We start from the raw sequence: 18,815 nt of genomic DNA on the forward strand, positions 1-18,815 counted from the left end.
GACTGTGTGTCAGGAAACCTTCACCATTAAGAGTAAGATACACGTTGTTTTAAGGCTGCCTGGCAGTAGCAAGCAACTGTTGTGCACAGCATTCATCACGACAAAAATATCTTAATGATTCAATTCACTTGGGCTTTTAATGGCTTGAACCTTAACAGCACAACTATAGTCTCTTACAATTTCAAAGTCACGCAAATTAAAGATAACAGCTGCTTATGGTTATAACTTAAAAGCTAACTATGGCCTACAGAATTATATTGGAGAGCTAATTGATAGAAACCTTTACGTGATTAGAAGCACCAGGTTTCCACTGACAGTCTGTTTTTATATATAAATTTAAGCAGCTTACTTTTGGAGCTCAGTGCTTCTTCGGTTTCTTAGAGGAACTGTGGACCAGCATTTGAGCACAGACGGTTACATTAACAGGGAAGTAATGAAGGTAGAGTCTTAAAAGTACTTTTGTAAAGTGTAAGTAAATCAGAATAAAAGCGCAAGAGGACTAATGGTATTAATTAACAAACTCAATGTAATTTGCCGGAAGCATTCCAGTTTTTCCAGTTCTCTGAACAGTACCATACATCCAGCCATCATCAATTGGTTGTACATTGATGATGTAGTCACCATCTCTGAAGGAAACTTCATCTTCATCTTGGGCACTGTAATCGTACATAGCTCTGTATGTTCTCTGTTAAGGAAAAAGTGAGGAGGGAAAGTCCATTAAATAAAGGTAGTAACACGAAACGCTTCATAAAAGAAGGTGATGAATACTGAGCTGGGTATATCATTCTAAATACAAAGTTCTGCATATTAAAAATTCCATAAATATGAGTTATTTCCTTGGTGGTCAGAAATCAAATACAACTATCCACTTGAAGGGAGAACACAATGCTATGAACAGGCATATTATACTATTATCATTCATATATCACACAACCAGATCAAAACAATAATCCACAAGCGATGAGCGAAATACTATGCCCAGAGCAGAACTTTAGGATTCACGCTACTTTTCCTCCACCTTATGATACAGGTATTTACACCTATATTTATTTATTTAAAACATTTTTACTCCAGTTTTCCACCCAATTAGGGCCCTCAAGGTAGAAAACAAAAAGGAGCTTTAAAAACAATACAGCTATATAAACAACCCTTTAAAAAACATAAACAGCAGGGAGGATCAGTAAGGGAAGAAGATAATGACAGAAAGGGACAGATAAATATCCCTGTTGAGGAAAATTCCACAGGTTTGGTGCCATGATCAAGAAGGCTTTTCCTTGGATTCTCACCCTTTTAGCTTCAGATGATGGAGGTGCACAAACTAGGGTCTCTGAAGATGACCATTATGTTCCGGTAGGTTCTTATGGGAATAGGTGGTCCTTAAGGTATGCTGGTCCCAAGCCATATAGAGCTATATGGTCAATATATAGGTCATATAGGGTATAGGACAATACCAGCACCTTGACTGGGCCTTGAGGCAAAAAACAGAGAAAACAGTGGAGATGGACAAGACTGGAGTGATAATGGTCCCTAAGACCCACCTCAGTCAGCATTCTTGAAACAGCATACACTCACTCAGTAATAAATTTTATGTATGTGTTTTAGGTATCTGGGGTCTGGAGAAGCCTGGCGGGGCAGATCTAAAAGATTCGGGGTGGTATTTTTCAGCTTTGGTTTTATCAAACCCGGAAATATTTAAAAAATCTGGAAAACCCAGATTTTTTAAAAAATCGGGTTAATAAACCCAAAGCCAAAAAATAGCACCACCACCCCGAATCTTTTAGATCTGGAAATCTGGAAAACCCAGATTTTTTTTTAAAATCGGGTTAATAAACCCAAAGCCAAAAAATACCACCACCACCCCGAATCTTTTAGATCTGCCCCGCCAGCCTTCTCCAGACCCCAGAGAAGGCCGGTGGGGCAGATCTAAAAGCAATCCACCCCCACCACTTCTCTGGGCTCCAGAGAAATGGTGTGTGCAGGAGGGGGGTGGATTTGCCAGATCCCGCCTGCTGGGCTTCTTTAGACTCCAGAGAAGCCTGGGGGGGGGGAATCTGACTGCAATCCAGACTTTGGAGAAATGACGCGGGCTGGATTGGTGTCAGAGGCAGGTAAGTAAGGGGGGAGGGAGGGGGGAAATGGTGGCATGGTCAAAGCAGCCCTGAATAATGGTGAAAAAAAATGGTATTATTCAGAATCCGCTTTTTTTTCCTCTCTCTTTATTGCCACCAAATTTTATATTGGTAAAAAAAAAAAATCCTAAAAAATGCCGAAAAGGTTTTTTCAGGTTATTTGTATTTCAGTAAACCAATATGTACAGCCCTAATGTGTTTAAAGTGTCATCAAGTCACAGCCAAGTTATGGTGACCACACATCTCTTTCAAGGCAAGAGATGAACAGGCTTGCCATTGTCTGCTTCTGCATAGCCACAGCAGACATCCTTGGTGATCTTCCATCCAAGGACCTGCTTAGCTTCCGACCCTGCTTAGGTTCCAAGGTTTGACAAGATCATGCTAGACTGGGTATTTATGTATGGTATTCTTCAAACTGTAGCTATATCTTAAAATATTCACCAAAACCATGCAATCAGATGTGTTAGCCAGTAAGCAACAAAGATCTTCTGTACATGTTCCTGCCAATACAAATACAAAAGCCAAAGTTGCCCACTAACTACTGTGATATATTGTTTTGAGGAAATGCTCATGACGATGCTTAATTGTTTACAGAAAGCCTTTAATAAGAACCAGAGGCATGATGACTTTATAGATTCATTTTGTTCAAATTATTTCTGGTGTTTCTTCAACAGTATTTAAATCCTTCATTAATTATCTTGAAATAAAGACATAATCTCATTTTCCAGCCAGAGGGTAGAAGCCTCACACAGATATTGATCATCAAATATTGGAAACCAAGGAAATCATGGTCTTCATTTGGTGCTATTAAGACACTGGTGGTTGTTGTGCTGTTACTTTTAGCGATAACTGCTCAAATAGTTAAATGAAAAGTTAATTTTCCTCTGTGGTGTTTTATGTGATCAACGTATTTGAAATGGAAGAGGTAAGTAAACGTTATAGAGATAAATATTATTAGATAGCTAAGTATACTAAATATCTACAGTAGATTAGATTTTGTAAGCAAATTCTGTTAGAAATATGCTACTAGAGGTTCTTGTAGGTTATCCGGGCTGTGTGACCGTGGTCTTGGTATTTTCTTTCCTGATGTTTCGCCAGCAGCTGTGGCAGGCATCTTCAGAGGAGTAACACTGAAGGACAGTGTCTCTCAGTGTCAAGTGTGTAGGAAGAGTAATATATAGTCAGAAAGGGGTTGGGTTTGAGCTGAATCATTGTCCTGCAAAAAGTATCAAAGGTAATGTGCTAATCATTGTCCTGTAAGTATCAAGATAATGTGCTAATGAGGGTGGGTATGTTAATATGGAACTATTGTATCCTGAAGTGATCTGTTAATGTGTGAAATCCAAATCCAATGCTACTAGAGGCTTGAATAGCTTTATTACATATGTGTTTATTTAGTTTTGTTAAAATAAAAAACAGAAAATGTCTCAAACCTTGTGAACATAATTCAGCACTACTTTTATTACCCCCTTCATGCTGCTGAGAAAAAATTACCCATATGTATTTTACACAAGGTTATCAGGAGGTATCACCTAGTAATTCGATTAACATTTAGTTTCTAATTACTACTACACGCAGTCCCTGGGTTATGTAACTGAGAATTACGCTGCTCTAAGGTCTTAAACTTGGCCCTTGAAAGCTATTAAACAAATTATTCTTCCTCAGACTAAACCTCAGAGAAGACAAAACAGTAAAATAAGGATTTGGTGGGGAAGAGGTATAACATGTTCATTTTTGGCACACATAACTGAAAAGTTCTACTGTACAAAATCCACTGGTGAATGGGTCCTAAGTAAGAAGACCATGACGGTGCATAGGTTCCATTAATTTCAATGGAATTTGTGTAGTACAAATTCCTGGTGGACTGTGCCCTCAGTTATTACATATGGAAGCCTATCAAAACTATGACCCTCTGATTTGAAGGGGCCATATAGGCCATCTAGTCCAACCCCCTGCTCAATGTCCAGCCACTGCTTAAAGGCTGCCAGTGAGGGGGAGCTCACCACCTCCCTAGGTAGCTGATTCTACTGTTGAACTACTCTTATTGTCTAAAAAAATTCCTAATATCAAGCCGGTATAATTTAAATAATTTAATTTAAATCCATTATTGCAAGCCCTATCCTCTGCGGCCAACAGGAATGGCTCCCTGTCCTCCTCTAAGTGACAGCCCTTCAAATATTTACAGAGAGCAATCATGTTCACCTCAACCTCCTCTTTTCCAGATGAAACATTCCCTAGTCCCTCAGTCTTTCCTCGTTGGGCTTGGTGTCCAGGCCCCTGATCATCCTCATTGCTCTCCTCTGCCCTCACTCCATTCTGTCCACATCCTTTTTGAAGTGAAGCTTCCAGAACTGCACACAATACTCCAGATATGGCCTGACCAATGCAGTGTACAGTGGGACTATGACATCTTGCGATTTGGCTATTATGCCTCGGTTGATACTACCCCAAAATTGCATACGCCTTTTTTGCCACTGCATCACATTAGCTGTTTTAACTTACAGTATACCTGTACTCCAAGTTCTTGTTAACACACACTGCTACCCAGAAGTGTATCCCCCTTCCAGTATGTGTTTTCCTCATTTTTGTTACCCAGATGTAGAACTTGGCACTTATCCTTGTTTAATTGCATCTTGTTCACATCCACCACTTTTCTAATGTGTTCTTCTGGTGTGTTCGCTACTCCTCCCAATTTGGTGTCATCTGCAAATTTAATGAATAGTCCCTCCACCCCCTCACCCAGATCATTTATAAAAATATTGAAAAGTACCAGGCCCAGAACCGAGCCCTGTGGCCCCCGACTGGTCACCTCCCTCAAATCATATGAAATGCCATTGACAACTACTCTTTGAGTGCGGTTCTCCAACAAGTTCCCTATCAACCTATCTTAGAGTCCTTTCCACAGTCTTCTAATTTATCCATCAGAACATCATGAGGAACCCTATCAAAAGCTTTACTGAAATCCAGGTAAACATTAACAGCATTCCCTTGATCCAGTAAACTCAGCACTCAACCAAAGAAGGAAACTAGATTAAATTGATATTTTCCTATAAATATACACTAGTGTGGCCCTGACCTGGATGGCCCAGGCTAGCCTGATCTCGTCAGATCTCAGAAGCTAAGCAGGGTCAGCCCTGGTTAGTATTTGGATGGGAGACCAGGGTTGTTGTGCAGAGGAAGGCACTGGCAAACCACCTCTGTTAAGTCTCTTGCCATGAAAACCCCAAAAGGGGTCGCCATAAGTCAGCTGCGACTTGAAGGCACTTTACACACACACATACACTAGTGTGACAAGCAAATCAGATTTCTCTGGATGGAACTTTTAGAAGACTAGGTGAGATTTCATTATTTCATTAATATGATTTCATTAATATGATTTCATTAATATGATTTCATTAATATGATTAAATAATGCTATGGACTTTGAAAATTTAAGCATTCATCTTCATAGTAATTGTAGGGTTTATTTTTATTTGCTTATATTTTTTCTGTCTTGTTTAATAAAGAGAATAATTTATTTTCTCAATAAAAGATAAAAATTTCTACAGGTTTTCTGCCTGGTTCGCTGGTTAAAGTTCAAAGAACTGAATTCACCCTTACTCTTTTGTATTATCAGAATTAAAGGTTGATAATCATCCTTATTCCAGGTTAGTCTGATCTTGTCAGATCTCAGAAGCTAAGCAGGGTTGGCCCTGGCAATGTTTGGACTGGAGACCTCCAAGGAATACCAGGGTTGTGATGTGGAGGCAGGCAATGGCAAACCACCTCTGACCATCTATTGCCTTGAAAACCCCCTCAGAGGTCGCCATAAGTCAGATGTGACTTGATGGCAAAAAAACATCCTTTAACAGAGAAATCCTGGAGAACTCTGTTGCTAAATGGTTTACAGAGGCAAAGCCTTTGGAAAGTGGTTAGTTCAGATCCTCTAGCTGGATCCGGAAGCGCTGGCTGAGTTTAGAGCCAGGGTCGACCTCCCTGAAAGGCAGACCAGGTGGATGACTAGTGCAGCCTGCCCTCAAAGTCATCAGCTTATTTAAATAAGCAGTGAAGGAGATCAGTCATTATTTAAATAAATGAATGAATGAATGAATGAATGAATGAATAAAACTAACTGAACCCACACTTGTCTCATGTCATCATTTGGGGTTGCCAGGGCAAAAACACTCTTGTTTTAAAAGAAAAAGTACTTCCATGATTCAGTACATATAACAATATTTTATTTTAGGCCTAGTCTTTTTTTTTGGGGGGGGGGGGATTTAAAGAAGTATCTTAAAATTATGAAGGATTGGGGTTGGATCCAAAGATGGCCTCCTCTGCATGTGGAAGGCATCTGCTGCTCACAAAAAGACTGTATAGCATGTTGTACTAGAGCACTGAATGAGAAAAAAAATGGAGCTGAATCCAAGGTAGCTCTTCAGTCTGTATAATTTGCACAATCTCTTGCATAAACAGAAACCTAAAAAGTGCTATAAGGTAAAGTTTCCCTGTGCAAGCACCGGTTCATTCCTGGCCAATGGGATGACATCACATCCTGACGTTTACTTGGCAGACATTGTTTACGGGGTGGTTGGCCAGTGCCTTCCCCAGTCATCTTCCCCAGTCATCTTCCCCAGCAAGCTGGGTACTTATTTTACCAACCTCGGAAGGATGGATGGCTGAATCAACCTTGAGCCGGCTACCTGCAACTGACTCCCGTCGGGATCAAACTCAGGTCATGAGCAGAGCTTGAACTGCAGTACTGCAGCTTACCACTTTGCACTAAGGGGCTAAAAAAAAACCTGCTATAGAACCTAGTTATTAATGTACCTCATGAAGACTTGTGGGAACTCTTGACAAACATAGGAGGAATAGTATTAGAAGCTGTACTCCTAATGGTTCATTCTTGCTTTATATCCAACATATTGTTAAATGAAAAGGGAGCTTCCTTTTGCAAAAGAATCTGCAATAAAAAAGGCATTAAACATTAAGCTTAATACTCACCAAGCTAGCTGAATGTGGCTGTGAATGCATTGACCTCATAGATGACACACTAGTCTGGTGCATGTAACCATATCCTTGGGGCTGACTTTGTTGATACGCCCCAGGAAGCACAGGTGCTGCATGAGAAAGAAACACAAACATATTACTGCAATTAGAGAGTGCCCTGGGATTCCTTGTATAAAGTGGTGGTTTCCCCCAATCAGAAAAGCAGCTAAATCCACAGGAATTGCAGTGTGCTGAAAGAACTTTGATAAGCTTGGCTTAGGCAGAACAAAGTATCTTTTAGGAAAAACTGGAGATAATAATCAAGAGCATGCACACCAAACCGAGTGGATGCAAATAGTGAAATTTACATATGACTACATTGTTACCCTGTGAGCGAACTTCAGAAAATAAATTGTTCTTATTACAAATAGAAAAAACACAAAACACATGCTGAATCAACAAAATACTTCCATTAAATGAAAGCATCCTATTATGAAAGTGTCCAACGGCCAAGTTGCCTCCCCAGTTCACTTGAGAGGGGCCTCTGCGTATAAGGTTAGATTTTTGTTTTTTCAGAAACCAAATTTCTATGTGACCATAACTTTCGTATTTTAAAATTCTCCTTAATCTGTCTATTACATTATCAAGGATTTCATGATGATGTACATTATTTTCCTTTGCCCAATTTATTTTCACAACAGCCATGTGATGTTGGTAAGACAAATGACCTGCTCAAGGTCACCAAGGAAACATCATGACAGAATGGGGTTTGGACCCAGTTCTCTTCACTCTGACTCCAACACACTCATCATTACCTTGTAATAGTTTATATACTCTTTAAAAATACAATTTTTAACCAATACATACAAATAAAAATGTGTTGGGTTCAAGTCCAGTAACACCTTATGAGACCAACGAGATTTTCAGGGTATAATCTTTCAAGAGACAAAGCTCGCAATTCTGATGAAGGTATATACCAAAAATCTTGTTTGTCTCTAAGGTGCTGCAGAACTTGGATTTAGTTCTTCTACTGCAGACCAGCATAGCTACCATTTCCAACAAACAAGAATGTACTTCTTTTAAAAATGTAGGCATGTCCAATTCAAGCCAACCATGAAAAGTAACTTCTTCTTGCTGGACTGCCCACCCCAATACTACTATTCTACCTCTTGCTCAGCCAACTCAAATATTCTGGGGAACAAATAGGATTCATTTTCCACCTAGTTTATCAAACAGGGGTAGTTTAGTCCATCAGCAACTTCAGCAATAAAAGGCCTTTTCATGTGCACAGTGTACATTGTCAACTCACTACAAAGCAAATCACTCTGGTTTGGGTTTCAGGAAATTTTGCTTAAAATTTTAAACATATGCAATACTAGCACATCCTTTCTAAGATATTGGAGAAAGTGCAAAATAATTTACAAAATCTCCTATTAGAAAGAATAAGCCCCACTGAACAGACTGGAGTAGGATTCTGAGTAGATTATTTTTTATTTATTGTATTCACTCCCCCCCCAATGGGGTCTAAAGAAGCTTACAACATTCTCCACATTTCAAAGAAGCACTGAAAAGCTTGCAGCCCTACTGAGCTGGCTGACAAACAGCATTGACATAGCTCTTAAAATTCATAAGAGATGGGACAAAACAAATATCCCAGGGGACAGAGTTCCACAGTCTTGCTGCTGTCACCAGAAATTAGGAAGCCTACCATGCAAACTGGTATCTCTGAAGTCATTTAAGAATTCGGGTGGGGCAATTTTTCACCTCCTTTTTATACCACATAGGCACTTTAAAGCAATACTTAGCTCTCTAGGTCCCTCATGGACTGACCATGCAGCTTCAGCTCTTTACCAGGGTCATGGAAGATGATCCTTGCATCACTAGAGCTGGGTCAGAAAGTTGGAAGGCGATATGCTGGAGCTCTACATAAATCCTCACCTGTTTGCCGCTCATGTGATGTACTTGCATGAACCAGCACTGAAACACCCACCACTTCCCCTCTGTAGGCCACCAGCAAACCCCACCCATCCCTGCTGGGGTGGAGGGGTTGAAGCAATATTATAAAGACATCATAAAACAGGAGATTCTTCCGCATTAACCAATTTATTTAACATTGATTTTTAGCAACAGAAAATACATAGCTTGCTTGTCATCAAGTGTTGAAGAATGTCGCAATTTTCAGAAACCCAACCATTTAGAGATACACATTCCAAATAAGAAACACAGTCTACCTCCTGTTGTCAGAGGCAGATGGGAGCAGTAAAATTATTCAGTCTTAAGACTTAAAACTGAGATGACAAGACATAGTTTCAAACGGCCCAGAAATATAGTCAAGCAGAACAGAAGATTGCAATGAATATTTCATATGCCTATTTAAGCACAATTTGAAATCCACTTTAAAGTGCAGACACAATAACAAGCATGCTTATTAGTGATCCATGTATATTCATTTGCAGAAATGGTTTGAAACACAAAAAGCATGATCCTTTAAATTGGGACTCTAACATATTTCAACAATCCAAAGAAAGCATGAGAAAACACTTGGAAGCTTTATCTTCAAGTCACATAGAGTAAGATATGTTAACTGTGTAAGGGTATGACAATGTATAACAAAAAAAAAAAACAGAAAAGAACTGATTCTACAATTGTACCAGAATTGCACAGCTATGATCTCAAATTTCATTTGGTTTGGGAGGCTGAGGTGAGGCTTATCCTGAGCCAAAAGCATCCAATTCTCAGAGTTCTATGGATTGTTGATGACGCTTCCTCACTGTGGTAAGACAGGTTGCTTGCCTGTTAAATACTGTTCTTTGAGTGGTCATCTATGCCACCACACATATAGGAACTTCAGCCTGCTCAGAGTGTCACTTAGAAACTTCTAGAGCTAAGTTAGCAGGAGAGAAAATTGGGAAGATCCTGCTAGCAGCAGCTCAGTATCATTTGGACTGGTATCCCCCTCCTTTCAGATACTTAAGCCTGAGCATGGCCAGAGGTTCGTACCTTTGAGTATGTTCCTTTGAATGGTAATCTGTGCAGTCACACAATCTACCCACCTTCCCAGCAACAGATGGTTCTTGGACCTACTGTGTCAGTTTGGGTAAAATTGAGGTACAGCTCTACCCATTTGGGGACATGTAGGTTGCTGTCTCTATCCTTTTTTTTTTTTAAATAAATTTTATTGCTTTTTCAAAATGAAAACATACAAAGAATACATGAAAAAAAGAAAAAAAGAAAAAAGAAAAAAAAATACATATAATACAAAGTAAAAAAAGAAAAAATACATATACAGAGCACTGATTAACTACTATTACATTATTCATTATAAAACCCTATTAGTGCTCTGACTCCAAATCCCTTCCCCCACCACAGTGCCCTTCACCAAGGAACTTCCGATGGAATGTTGTGGCAATATATAAAAATTCTATTATTATGTCATTAGTTAAGAATCACTTTATACTATAATTCGTTAATAATATTTTTAAAATCCGTTTTTACCAATTTGTCCCAATATGCGGCAGCCTTTGACCATGTAGATTTAAATTCTTCCATATCTTTACCATGTAAAGAAACTGTAATTTTGGCCATCCGCATATACATCCATAGTTTTTCTCTCCACTCTTTAATTGAAGGTTTATTCGTTTGCTTCCATTTTTTAGCAATTATAATTCTTGCTGCTGCAAAACTATATTGACATATGACTCTGTCACCTTTCTCTAAATCTTTTTTTGAAATACCCAATAAGCAAAAGGTGGGATCTCTCTTAATTTTTGATTTAATGAAATTATTAGTTTCATTCAAAACTAATCGCCAAAATCCCTTAATTTTTTTACAAAACCACCAAGCATGCATAAATGTACCTATATCCATACCGCACTTCCAACAGAGAGCTTTATCTTCTTTTTTCATTTTACTTAGTAATACTGGGGTTATGTACCATCTATAAAACATTTTGTATAAATTTTCTCTTATTTCATTCGAAATAGTGAATTTAAACTCCTTTTTCCACAATTTTTCCCAAATCTCCAAATCTATATTATAACCTAAATCTTTCATCCATTTCAACATCACTGGTTTTATTCTTTCCTGTTCTAAGTTCATTTCTATAAGTTGTTTATAAATCCTACCTATCAGTCCTTTATTACCCTTAATTAATATAATCTCCAATTTAGATTTGGTTTGACTAAAACCCAACCTATTATCCTTATTAAAAACATCCCTTAATTTATGGTACATAAACCAATCTTTAATCTGAAGTTCTTCTCGTGTTTTCAATACCCATATCCCATCTCTATATTCAATCATTTCTCTATAATTATTACAATCCAAATTTAAATGTGCGCCTCTTCTCATAAATGCTTCTATAAGATTTATCCAGCCGGGAGTTTTACTTTCAAAGGCTACTTTATATTTATTCCATATTTGTAATAGATTTTTCCTAATAATATGATAGTGGCACTTTTTCCCAGCTTATCAAATCTTTTTTTATCCGTTGCCATTGAATTGCATAATTGTCCTGAAATAAATTAAGATTATTATTCGATATCCATATACCTAAATATTTGACTTTATTTCCAATATTAAATCCCGTATTTTTAATTAATATTTGTTGTTGTGCCCGTCTCTATCCTCAAGGTGGGCAGAACTTTCTGAGCAATACTATGTGCAAACTCGAGTTCCTATGTGTGTGATGCACAGACACCATCAAAAGGCCACTGGACCCCTGACCTCTTGGCTAGTTAAACCTTGCCAAGAGAAAGTAAGAGTGGCTTTAGCCTAGATATAGTTCCTTAATACAAATTTTTTTTCTCAACCTCTAAAGAAGCTCTCTCTGGTTAGAGGATGCAGCTAATCACAGGCCTATTTTCAATTTACCTTTTGGGGTGGGGCGAGGTAGTTGACCAAATGCTGAGAGACCAAATATTTCTGTATTAAGGAGGCTTGCTGAATAAACTATTTTTGCCTGCTGTTTTATATAGTTTTTTAAAAATTGTATACTTCACAGATCATAATAATTTTGTGATTCCTACAGAAAAAAATGATATATGTGTGTGCAAAGATTGAACAATAGACCTGGCCTCATGAGTCCAGAGGCCAGGTCTACCTCCCATTAAAAATAATGGTCCTTTAAAGTTTAAAGACAGTTTAAAAGGACTTATGCACCAAAGTCCATCTTCCCTCCTTGGATGCAGCAGCAACAGTGAGGGAGTGGGAAAGAGAGAGAGCTCCCTAGCTAGGCCTCCCTTTAAAACTCCTTGAGTCTTTAAAGTCCACTGTAGTAGACCTGGTCTCTGAATCTGAGGGGCCAGATCAACTACCTATTGAAACAGTGGCTCTTTAAAGTATTAAAGGGTGTTTAAAGGGCAAGTGTGATGCAGACCAAGTGCTCTGGCTACCTCCTGGACAATATCCACGACTGCAACATTTATCAGGAGTGAAATATTGGAATTGTGAATATCCAGGAGCATCTTTCACGTTATTAGATATTGCTGATCCTATCTAATACCACAAATATCAGACATTGTAACAGGGCAGCTACATCTTTTTGCACACCCCTAGTGTGCAAAATCAGTTGACTATAATGATCTCAAGCAATTAAAAGCCATAGCAATCTCTAAGTTCTCCTCAACACCCTCTCACACTGCCTGTCCTCATGAGCACAAAGATAATAAACAGACTGACTCCTGATTAATGTATCTGAAATTACTAACATCTGCATAACTGAATATGTATTTATATATTTATGCAACCCATTCTTTAAAGACATCAGGGTGACTATGAGCTCACCCTGCCATTCTATCGTTGTAAAAACTGTGAGGTAGATGAAGAAGCTGCTTACACACCTTGGCCAAATTATAACAATGGGGGTGGGGAACCAGGTACTAAATGTGCTAGACAATTTATCAACTGGCACTCAACTTATGGTATGAAATTATATTAAAGACTCACAATGTGTTCATGTTTTTGTATATATTAAAATCAATTAAATAGTAACAAAGGTACATATTACATTTGTAATACAAGTTTTACCTTGGCCTGCGCATTGCCAGCTTTTTTATTTTTTGTCTCTGTAGGTAGATTTTTGTTTATTTTTGTTTTGTTTGTTTTGCTGGTATAGGATTTCTCCCCAAATTTGAATTTTGTAATAGGATTGTGAACAATAAATGTTTTGATTACTAGGATTTTAAATTATTGTACTCATACATTGGATTGTCTATTACTTTAAAATTTGCAAGTCACTTTGACTACTGTGTTCCAGGAGAAAAGTGGTATATAAATACTATAAATAAATTCGATAATGGAGTAACTTGTCCAAGGTCACCAAATGAGCTTTGCATTGTACTATCATGAAGGTTCTTTCTAGACTGACACACTAACCCACAACACACATTAATTTATTTAAAGCTACCGTATATACTCGGGTATAAGCCGACCCGAGTATAAGCCGACCCCCCAAATTAGAGGCCAGAAAAGGGAATTTCTTATTGACCCGCGTATAAGCCGAGGGGCAATAAGAAATTTCCTTTACCCGCAATGCTGCGCTCTAAAATGGCGGCCGCCATTTTACAGCGCAGGGCCCCTGCCCCAGGTCGCCCTCCCGCCGCCTCCCAGGCCCTCCCGACCCACCCCGACCGCAGTCCCATCCAAGGGGGGAGGGGGAGAGACCCTGAACCCACTCCTTACCTGGAGAGGCGGCGAAGCAGCGGCGGCGCGTCCTTCCTGGGCTGGCAGGAGGCCCCTCCAGGCCGCTGCCGGCCGGAGGAAGGCGCCCAGGCGCGTGGCCGGTAGCGGCGCGACGGGCAGGGGCCTCCCATGGCCCCTCCCAGCGGGGAAAATGCGGCGGGGGCCGGGAGGGCCGGGGAAGCCTCTCTGCGGCTGCAGAGAGGCTGCCCAGAGCCCCTCCTGGCCGGGGAAAATGGCGGCGGGGGCCGGGGGGCAGGGCAGCTTCCCTGCGGCTGCAGAGAGGCTGCCCAGGGCCCCTCCCGGCGGGAGAAAATGGCGGCGGGGGCCGGAGGGGGGGGCCAAGGCAGCCTCTCTGCGGCTGTAGAGAGGCTGCCCAGGGCCCCTCCCGGCGGGAGAAAATGGCGGCGGGGGCCAGGGGAGGCCAGGGCAGCTTCCCTGCGGCTGCAGAGAGGCTGCCCAGGGCCCCTCCCGGCGGGAGAAAATGGTGGCGGGGGCCGGAGGGGGGGGCCAAGGCAGCCTCTCTGCGGCTGCAGAGAGGCTGCCCAGGGCCCCTCCCGGCGGGAGAAAATGGCGGCGGGGGCCGGAGGGGGGGGGCAAGGCAGCCTCTCTGCGGCTGTAGAGAGGCTGCCCAGGGCCCCTCCCGGCGGGAGAAAATGGCGGCGGGGGCCGGAGGGGGGGGCCAAGGCAGCCTCTCTGCGGCTGCAGAGAGGCTGCCCAGGGCCCCTCCCGGCGAGAGAAAATGGCGGTGGCTCGGCAGCAGAGGTAAGTTCCCCCCTCCCTCCTCCCTCCTCCCTCCTTCCCCCTTCTACCGTATTGACCCGTGTATAAGCCGAGGCCGGCTTTTTCAGCCCTTTTTTTGGGCTGAAAAACTCGGCTTATACACGAGTATATACGGTATTTTAGCCTACTTTTCTCCTAAAAAGGCTTCAAAGTGAGTTACGCTAATTTTTAAAATAGATCAGAATAAAACAAATTATTAAAACCTACTTCAGACAACTGGAAAACCTTTATCTATAAGAAGTCCAGTCTAAGTATTTTTGTATGATCAGAATTCAATTTAGACATAGGTGAGTGCAGTTTTTAAAAAATCCAGAAGTGTTAATTTTCAGTAATTACATCTACTTGTGAATACTACATTACAACTTGTGAATATTGCAATTTGTGAATACTGCAAAAATATGTCATGTAAAAACTTTGTCAATGAATCACGGACTCTGGCACTAAAACAAATGCTTCATGTCACACAATTGTTCGTTTGACATGCAAACAGGGATTGTAGAGTTAATTTTGAGAAGTGCAAGGCTTGGTCACACTGTGAGTGTTAATCAGCAGGAAACACTGGATATCTGTGGGTACCTTCTTCATTAGATGGCCTTGTTACCTCACTAGAATAAGAAAATATAGAACCATCTGACTTATCTTCTCCAATGACAGAAGTACTGGTAGAATGGAAATGTTGCTCACTACAGCGTCTTGCTTTTTCTACACAGAGAAAACAATACTGCAATAAATACTTAAAAGACAGATGAGAAAGTAAGAGAGAGAGGTGTTTTTATAAGGCAGAAAACATAGTGACTGGCCACACCAGCACCATCTAGTGTGATACAGCTCTGGGATACTAATAAGTGGTATTCAAGGATTATCAAAATGTACAAACTGAGTCAACTGCTCCAACAAAATGCAAGGTATTATATTGCAGATGGGCCACATGCATTCTGTTGTACCAAACACAAAATTTTGTATCATTCCATCCCAAGACATTCTACTGTCCATTTTGCCTTTCCTTGTGCAATCTAAGAACTGGTCTACACATGCAACAGAATGCTAAAATTGCAGAATGACTGAAGGTGGAGGATCACATTGATACTACTACTTGCATTACAGTTCATTCAACCAACATCATGAACAGGAAACACAACTAGTGGAGTTTAGAGGTCCAACAAGCTATCACCATAATCAAAAAAATTGTGATCTGCAAAGTCATTTGTTGTTCTTTGCCACTTGGTGGTGGAAAATGCCATCAAGTCACATCAAGTTTTATTTTTGCAACCACAGCCAGGCATAGGGGGAAATTATGAGTTAAATAATACCCGAAATCATATGTAGACTCCTAGATTGAATATTATCTTCTAAGGGATCGATGTCGAAAATGGAGCCAGGATCTGTTCGCCAAACTTTGAGGTCTTTCTCAAAAATAAAAATAAAAAAGAACAAGAGAGGTAGTGAAGAAAGTAAAAACACCAACGTTCTATAAATTGTTAGGATTTTCAGATGCACATTTATATTCTTATAAAATCCAGGCTGCCTTCTTCTTACTGAGTTTTTAAGAATGCTCTGTGCATTATATTATTTTTATAAAGTAGTTTATTGTTTTTTTCTCTCTATGACTAGACCTGGGAGATTACCAGAATTCTAAAATCATATGAAAATATATTGTCCACTCTGACTGGCATCAGCTCTCCAGAATGTAAGGCAGAGAAAGTTGTTTCCTGATATATTAAGCAGAGGTGCCAGGGATTGAACCTGAGACCTACTGCAAGCAAAACATGTGCTCTGACCAATGGTCCCTTTCCAATGTGACTATTCATAGATATTCCAGTGTAGATAAACAGACTGTAGATAAACAGACACAAACCCACACACCCTGTAACAACAGAAAGGACTGAACATCTCTATCAATCCTTTGGTGTCTCAGTTACTCCACTGTTTTCAAATAAAATAAGAGTTTTGACAGTATCAAATTTTCTCATTTAATTTAATGTATATTACTCAAGCCACACAATGCTTTATTTCAGAGAAGGAAATGGGAATTGGAAAGAAGGCAGCTAAGGGGAGACATGATAGAGGTCTATAAAGTTATGGATGGTTTGGAGAGAGTGGACAGGGAGAAGTTTTTCTCCCTCTCCCATAATACTAGACCACTGGATCTGCTAAAACTGGAGGGTGAGACATTCAAAACAGATAAAAGGAAGTATTTTTTCACACAACGCATAGTTAAATTGTGGAACTCCCTGCCCCAGGATGTGGTGATGGCTGCCAGCTTGAAGGGCTTTAAGAGGGGAGTGGACATATTCATGGAGGAAAGGGGTATTCATGGCTATTAGTTAGAATGGATACTAGTCATGCTGCATACCTATTCTCTCTAGTATCAGAGGAGCATGCCTATTATTTTGGGTGCGGTGGAACACAGGCAGGATGGTGCTGCAGCAGTCGTCTTGTTTGTGGCTTCCTAGAGGCATCTGGTTGGCCACTGTGTGAACAGACTGCTGGACTTGATGGGCCTTGGTCTGATCCAGCAGGGCCTTTCTTATGTTCTTATGGGAAACAATTTTATTGTGACCTAAAACCTTTTTTTTTTAAAGGGAATTTGTTTTCTATGACATTTCACTCATGACAAGTATTTTTATTGCTTCTTTCTCTCCTGGCTGCAGTAGCATACACAGTGAAAATGGCCAACCTACCATTTAGGAGTTTATACATAAACAGTATTTGAACAAGCTAAAAAGTCTAAAACATGGAATTATCCCTGGATAATTCATGGGGAGTAATTAGTAAAATCTGAAGAGAATGAAGAATAATTGTATATTTTCAAGGGTACTGCTTTTGAAATTCCAAGTTCTTGCCAAATTGCTCTCACTGCTTTCTGCCCTAAAGCCACAGCCCAGAAGCTGCAATGTAGAACAAGGGGTGTGCACTTGGGTATACCCGAGCTAAACAGGAAGTTAGCTGTTTTGGGTCAGCTCAGAGATATTCAAAAAGAGCCCAAACACTCCCAAATTTTGGGAGTAATGAAAATTTATCTCCCAGAATTTCAGAAGTGTTTTGAGGTTCAGGAGCCAGGAGAGAAGGGGGAGACAGAGGAAGCTGCTCCACCACACAGCTGTTTGGTAGTGTCATCCAGACTTTAAATTTTAAAGGGCCATTATTTTCTGTGGGGAAGCCTGGACTCCAAAATCAAACAATAGAAAACAATAGCCCTTTGACATGTAAAGGAACCAGAGATGCTGCCAAACAGCTGATCAGGTAGATCTGGCCTCCAAGGCTAGGTCTACCATCCACAGAAAATAATGAAGCCATTCTTTCCTATGGGCAGTAGAGAGGCCAGGTGTTCCTATAGGAAATAATGGCCCCATTATTTTGTATAGGTAGACCTAGTCTCTCGAATGCCCATAGGAAATAATGAGCCAATTATTTCTTATGGGTGGTAGACCTGACCTCTCTGCTGTCTATATGAAATAATGACTCCATTGTGGCCTACAGGCAGTAGACCTAGCCTCCAAGGCCAGCTCTGTCGGATCGGCTGAATCAGCATCTCCAGTTCCTTTAAATCTTAAAGTACTATTATGTTTTATGGGGATAGATCTGGCCACTGATTTTGTAAGGCCTCTCTTCCCATAGAAAATAACGGCCCTTTTAAATGTTAAGGGAAGGAGATGCAACCAAACAGCTGTTTGGCAAGATCAGCCTCTCTTCCCCTCCCTCCCTGCTCTTGATGACTAGGTGGGAGATGGAGAGCAAGTGATAAAATGTTCCTAAATTTTGGGGACCCCCCCCCAAAAAAATACCTGAAAATATTTTCAAAACAATAAACAGATTCCTGAAAATCTAGGGTAACCAAAAAGCATACCTTCCCCAATTCTAGATCCAAAATTAATCCTTTTTTATGTCCATACCCATATGCAAAACACCTGTCAAAGTTTTTCATTCAGTCCTCTCTTACCAGCAGTATACATTCCATCTGACCTTCTATCTTCATTTAAAGCTATTTAGCAAAGTAGTTTGAGACTTTTACAGCCCATTCCTAAGCTTAGGGGCTGAATGGGCTTAGGAGGTGCTGTGACCCCTATCCTGGCATCTGTGCCACTTGCACTGCCCCCCCTGCTCTGCCATGGCAGAGTGGCCCTTGGATGCTGGCTTGGCCTCCTGCCAGCCTCCTGCCAGTGCGAGTTCTCGCGCCAGTGTCCCAGGAGGCATTCCTGGGGCGTTCTGGGGTGTGGCGCTGCCGGCAGGCAGCTTCCTAATGCCCTTCAGGCCATGAAC

General features: G+C 40.6%; 1 protein-coding gene across 3 annotated transcripts in view; it reads right to left on the bottom strand.

Moving 5' to 3' along the window:
- Positions 1 to 253: 253 nt before the first annotated feature.
- The window catches only part of NEBL (nebulette), a 171,023-nt gene continuing 152,461 nt past the window's right edge, over positions 254 to 18,815 (bottom strand). Inside the window, exons 22-25 of one of the 3 annotated variants that reach the window (XM_056857607.1) lie at positions 15,866 to 15,958; positions 15,132 to 15,257; positions 7,110 to 7,225; positions 254 to 685 (exon numbers count right to left, since the gene is read on the bottom strand). In XM_056857607.1, coding sequence (XP_056713585.1) covers positions 509 to 685; positions 7,110 to 7,225; positions 15,132 to 15,257; positions 15,866 to 15,958 — 512 coding nt within the window. In that variant the 3' untranslated portion in view covers positions 254 to 508. The remainder of the gene's footprint in view (positions 686 to 7,109; positions 7,226 to 15,131; positions 15,258 to 15,865; positions 15,959 to 18,815) is intronic. The other 2 variants (XM_056857608.1, XM_056857606.1) reach the window with 2 other exon arrangements.

The sequence above is a fragment of the Euleptes europaea genome, chromosome 11, assembly GCF_029931775.1.
Source record: "Euleptes europaea isolate rEulEur1 chromosome 11, rEulEur1.hap1, whole genome shotgun sequence".
NCBI classification, from domain to species: domain Eukaryota; kingdom Metazoa; phylum Chordata; class Lepidosauria; order Squamata; family Sphaerodactylidae; genus Euleptes; species Euleptes europaea.